The sequence below is a fragment of the Brachyistius frenatus genome, unplaced genomic scaffold, assembly GCF_029030835.1.
Source record: "Brachyistius frenatus isolate BFR_SWC_R1_liver_20210118 unplaced genomic scaffold, ASM2903083v1 Contig_5, whole genome shotgun sequence".
NCBI classification, from domain to species: Eukaryota; Metazoa; Chordata; class Actinopteri; family Embiotocidae; genus Brachyistius; species Brachyistius frenatus.
This window is the reverse complement of record NW_027210604.1, coordinates 3,925,662-3,931,661: the sequence shown is the minus strand read 5'-3', so window position 1 is coordinate 3,931,661 and position 6,000 is coordinate 3,925,662. Positions and strand designations below refer to the sequence as shown.

The 6,000-nt window shown below is 40.5% G+C and overlaps 1 protein-coding gene across 1 annotated transcript; it reads right to left on the bottom strand.

Moving 5' to 3' along the window:
* irf1b (interferon regulatory factor 1b) lies at window positions 1-4,356 on the bottom strand. Its single transcript, XM_069717726.1, has 10 exons — window positions 4,227-4,356; window positions 3,410-3,502; window positions 2,607-2,706; window positions 2,340-2,507; window positions 2,104-2,144; window positions 1,748-1,880; window positions 1,454-1,573; window positions 1,281-1,300; window positions 995-1,106; window positions 1-739 (listed from the first exon to the last, which is right to left on the bottom strand). The coding sequence occupies exons 2-10, from the start codon at window positions 3,494-3,496 to the stop codon at window positions 630-632; spliced, it is 891 nt and encodes a 296-aa protein (XP_069573827.1). The 5' UTR covers window positions 3,497-3,502; window positions 4,227-4,356; the 3' UTR covers window positions 1-629.
* Window positions 4,357-6,000: the final 1,644 nt, after the last annotated feature.

Sequence of the window (6,000 nt, the reverse complement as noted above, 5' to 3'; positions counted from 1 at the left end):
TTTTATTTTTTTTTTACAAAAACACAAAAAACACTATATACAGACATTTTTTACAATTACCTTAAGCAAAGATTGTAGAGCTTAATAGCTTTCACCAGGTTAAAAGTTAAACACGTTTTTGTCTCCTTAACTGAAATTCACCTGTCCAAATATAACGGGAAAAAAAAAAAAATCATTTTATGTAATAATTATTTGATAAACACTGAATGCAGTGAATGTGAGATTATTTGTGTTTTGAGGTATCAGCTACCTCGTAATAATTAATAGTTGTGTAAGATAACGTAATGCTTTACCCAAGCTAAGTAGCTATTACACCTCTTCACAAAAAGAGCCAAACACCACAATGCTTTGAACCAGCCAAAAACATAGATAATGAACAGCATCTGAGTTATTTAACATTGCAGTGCACTGTTCAACTTCCGTTCACAACTTGGGATGAGAGAGATGAGTGGTGCTAAAAAAAAAAAAAAAACGCATAGCCCATGCTGGGGGATGGGGTTTTAGCTTAAGGTGTGAACACCGGAGGGGTCGATGATGTGAGATTGAAGAAGGGGGCTCCGATTGTGGACAGGAAGAGCTTTTTAAAAGTCCAAAGTGTCTAAGTACTGTCCTCTCCTCTCCTGCAGGCCTCAGAGCATCGGAGGGATCTGATAGCAAAAGCTGTTCCAGAGGTCGTCTGTGGGGTTGGTGTACTCTGAGCCCAAAGTTGTGTATTGTGGCAGCTCATCTAGTTCGTCGACTGCAAAACAAAGAAAGAAAAAAACAAGGTCAGTAAAGGTGAAGAAGGTCATACATTAGAGGAAATTGTCTGATACTAGTACTAATGCTAATTTCATCTCCAGCTACGCGTAGAGCCCACAAGACTGACGAGCGTGTTTTGAACAAGCCGTTGAGCACTTAAGTGTAATATTAAATTCAAAGCTGAACAGTAATCCTTTCGATGTATTATTTAGCAGAAGGATTTGCTCATCCATCATCAACTAGTAGCATTTACCTGAGGAAGAGTCACTCCAATGGCTCCCTGGACTGTTGCATAGTTCATTGCTCAGGAACCCGTTGCTGTCTATACTGCTCCAGTTGTTGTCATTCTCCAGTTGCTTGCAAATCTGAAAGAGCAACACCAGACTGAGTACGGCTATGTTTTGCCACACCAAACAGTCAATTTAACAATCAGGCTTATTGTTTTGAGTAGTATTATACAAGCCAAACAGGCAACATGGGTATTCCTGTCAATGAAAAATGCATGCATGTAAGAGTAGAACCTTGGAAGCCATGCTTACCTCAATAATGTCTTCGTATACTGGAAAATCACGGCAACAAGAGAGGGAGAGAAACAGAAGTGGATATGAGAATAGTGCTGTGATATTATTCTATCTATTTGTATTTACTATATCTAGGCTAATCCTAAACCATTTATTAGTGTGTGTGGGGGGGGAGGGGTGTATTGTCTTACCGGGGTGGTGCTCAGGTGAAACTTCAAATCTGTGGCAGAAACTGGAAGGAAAGCTGTCAGATCCAATCTCAACTGACTGAGACCAGTCCGGAACTTCAAGTGTAGACACGAAGGAGAAATCTGCAAAGATGGCAAACAACAGTATTTAGTAAACTTAGTGCTTCAACATCATTGTGGCAAATTTAAGGCCTTTGAATGTCATTTTAAGCTTTTCAAATGTACATCAGAACAACACTTAACATTTTGTATTTTTATCTAGTTTTTGCTAAATGCCTTCAACGTTTTCTTGCTCACCTGGCTCTTCCGTCCGCACCGTGCTGTCGATTGTGCTTTCCTGAGTGGACATAGTGTCCTCTGACAGTGACTCGTCCATGGGAGACTGCGCATCACTGTAGTCCGTGTCTTCCTCTATCTTGACCTGAGCGCACTGCGGCGACAAAAAAAAAACAGCGAAATTCGGTGAGATTTGGCCAATAAAAACAAAGAAAACTGCAGCTATTTGTCTTTTTTTTTACTACTAAGATACAATTTAAATAACATTATGATGATGTTAACAGCTTTACACAATCTAGGTCAGCATGAGAGTGGCACAATTTGAATCTAGGCCTCTGACTGTGTACAAACTACAGCACAACATCTACGGTATTTACCTTCCTCCTCGGCTTTGTCTCCCTTGCTTTGCCTTGCTTATCTGTGCACAGGAAATAAAAACAGTTTGGTCAGTAGACGTCGTAAAGGGAAATACCCTTGTCAAATGCGACTGTCAAAAAAAAAAAAAAAAAAAAAAAAGATTTCATGACTGAAATGGAAAAAGAAAAAAAAAAAAGATCAGCCGCGAGCAGATGCTGCAGAGCGGTGATCATACACTTCCTGTCAACTTTCTCACCTCTCGATTTTGGGGTAGCAGGCAGCATCCTGAAGACGCGCATGGCTTGGTGGCCTTTGTTGACGCTCTTGTCTTTCACCTCCTCGATGTCAGGCAGAGAGTTCATTGCACAGCGGAAGTTGGCTTTCCATGTCTTGGGGTCAGTAGTCTGGCCCTCGACATATTTCCCTGCAGAATGCATTTAAAGATGATCGTTAAATGCACTGTTCATCCTAAAGATGTGAATTATTTGCTGTACTATTTGGACAGCTATTCACATTTGCTCACCTGTGTGGATGGCCCACTCTTTGAACAGACATGCGTCCTTGTCCAGCTCCCAGCCGTGTCGAGCTGCGTGCTTCCAAGGAATCGAGAACATCGTGTTATCCTGTAAGACACAAACAAAATGTCAAATTGGAACCAGAGTAGCAGCACGTTGACTGTAGAGTAAGTTCAAATGTTGCAAGAGGCGGCATTCAACTTTTTTTCTTTTGTACGACCTTAAATTATGTACAAATATTATTTTAATTGCACAGTAACCACAGCAGAAAAAAAAATAAAAAAAAAAAAAAAAATCACACCTTTGTCAGTTTTTTTTGTTCTGTCTTGATTTTTAACCAGTTTGTTATTAGGAAGAGAATTTAAATTTGCTCACTATCAGAAAATAGCTGCTAGTATCTTGGTGTCTATTTTCACCAGTTTGAAGTCCCAGGGGTTGCTTGATTTAAAAAGTCTGGCACAGTGTTTTGCTGACCATTAAACTGTCTACTTAAAGCACTTTATTTTCTACTTTACAACAATAAAGTCCATCCCAACTGGTGCTTCAAACAAACTAATCTAAGAGCAACATGCAAATATTGTGCGACCAGCCGGGACAATTAAAGATAACAAAATAACGTGCAGCCTTGCAGAGATCACTTCCCTATCACATGAAAGCCAGCGACGAATCCTACAATACATTTCAAAATGTCTATTCCTCGACTCATTTCAATAATTTGACAACAGATTTAAAGTTTAACCCATATACATGAACCAATCCAATGTGACCCAAGTGGACCAAAAAAAAAAAAAAAAAAAAAAAATCCTCTCACCTTGTCCACCCAGTTCAGACCAGCGATGGATTTGGACTCGATCATCTTCTCCAGCCAGGGCCTCATCCTCATCCTTGACACAGGCATGTTTGTCTAAGCAACAGAGGAAAAGGAGTAGAAAGTATTTAGATATATGTAGAATGCTGAGTTTGAAGTACAGTAGTGAGCGCGCCTGAACTCCCGCGTCTGTCTCGGTTCAGAATTGCTGCCCGTTGGTTGGCCCGCCCTTGAGAGGAGTTCACGGCCAGGCCACGCAAGATGAGTAGGGGGGGGGGGGGCGTTTACGCGTAGGCGTCAACGATACTAAAGAGAGTCAGAACAGCCATCTAGTGACTGGAGTTTAAAAAAAAACTAAAAAATGTTTTTAAAGACTTTGCAAAGCCATTTGAGATTATTTTCGTGTCCAACTGTTTATAAAATTGTTGATTTTATAACAGTAGGAGACATTTTGGAGACCGCAACTCTTCCATCGTATACGTGCTGATGCACAAAAAAAAAAAAAAAAAAAAAAGCCTCTTCCACCCCTAATTGTATCGATTGCTTTTAGTAAGTAAGTGTCAGACTTCACGCACAATGAGCAAGAATTACACAAAGTTAACCATCTGAGTAGTTTAAAAAAAACAAAAAAAACATGCAAAAATCTTCCCATGTGTAACGTAACCGCCATGTGCATTTATTTAACATGTATATCATATTTATCTCTCCCCCCCCCAAAAAAAAGAAAGAAAGAGAGACCCCGCCAACAATAATATAAAATATGATAAAATGCATTCGCCAAACATCCTTTAAAGATGTAAAATAATGTGTAGCCACTTACAGACTTTGCTTTCTCTGTGCTTCGAGAAGAAGAAAATGCACCAGAATAGTCCGGTAAGTGTGGGTTTGTTCCCGAGAAGCTTCTCCTCGTCTTTAAGTTATCCACGGAGAGACCTTGCGAGTAGGTACTGTGCTGTACTCAGATAACCCATGTAGGTTTTATAGGGTTGAAGTGGGTTTTCCCCGACTTGGCAAGGCAGCTGCGCACTGTAAAAAGTATCCTCAGCAAAAATATTTGCGAAGTCTCGTCGACTGAGAAGTCTTGTGTTGCAAACAGTAGTTTAAAAATGGTTGGTTATTTGATGAATATTTTTGCAAGATTTTACCATAGCACATTCATCCAAGTCATGTGTGTTGTTGTTGTTTTTTTTTTTTCAAATGACCGGTGCTTATAAAAGTCGGAAAAGCAGATCACTGCCATTGATAGCAAAATAATTATTCTTCAATCAATAAAAACTAATATCTTTCAACCAAAGGGACTTCATATTCATCATATTTGCAGATCATTACTCTTGTTCAACGAAAAATGTCATTAGAACAACTGCTGGAGTCTCAAACATAAACATGTTGTTAGGGACAAGATTGACATTTCTTACAGCGTGTTGTGGCGCATGCGCAGTGTGATCTTTTTTTAGCAGTAGATGTATTTCCGAGAAATCACGCTGCAAAGGCCTAGAAGGAAGTTCATAACAACACGGGTTTATGACAGTTGATTGCTGCACGTAGACAATACCGTCAAACTTAACAACCCATCCTATGTCACTCGTGTTTTTTCTTCATATTTAGCAAACCACCGTGCAAACGTTGCAGTTGGTCTGCGTTGAAAACGTTTCGATATTTGCAGGCAATGTCACCACTTTGCAAAATATTATTGCAACGTAATATTTTAAGTTTCACAAAGTATAATCGGACAGTAAAAGTTCATGTATTTATTGCTATATGTTCTATTAAACAAAGCACGTAGTTAACTCAAAGAGTTTAGGCTTTATTAACGATAATGCGGGCGATAATCTAAAGATCTACCATGTGGGAGATTGTGCAAAGTATTCATTTAAAAAAAACAAAATAAATAAAATATATATATACATATATATATATGTATATATATATGCACGTAAACTATCATAATCTGATTCATAAGCACATTCATCCTCCTCGTGCCAAAGTTCGTCCAACACACCTTGCCATGATAAACATGTGCACGGGGCACCAGCCTTTCTGCATAAACAGACACCGACCGGAGAAGTCGAGCATTTACAAGAAATGATGTAATAATTTCGGTCGCCGGTAGGGGAGCCAGGTTACAGACTTTCTCACTGCATTGACTGTGGCTCGTGCACGCTTGCACAGCGGTGACCGCGGGAAAACAAGCAGCCGTGCGGGGTGTGACACGTAAGACAAACTGCCGGAACGCTTTACGCACGGTGCAGTTCCCACCGGCGACAATGCCTCTCCAAAGGGCTCGCGGAGCGCAAAGAACTGAAGGCAACGTGTGCACGAAACTGCAAAAAGCGCAGTAAAAAAAAAAAAAAATGAACTGACGCGATGTTGCAATATTTCACCGTAATACAGGCCGACTTCCAGAGCTCGGTCTTCTCGGGTAACTTCACTTGATAAACCCTGGAGCTCGTGATTATTGAACCGCATGGGGTGGGGGGGGGAATTTAGGCAACAAGCACAGCCACTTCGGTCGCACACACCGCTGCTGTCCTTCTAGGGACTTACCGCGCGGTGTGTGTGTGTGTGTGTGTGTGTGTGTGTGTGTGCGCGCACGC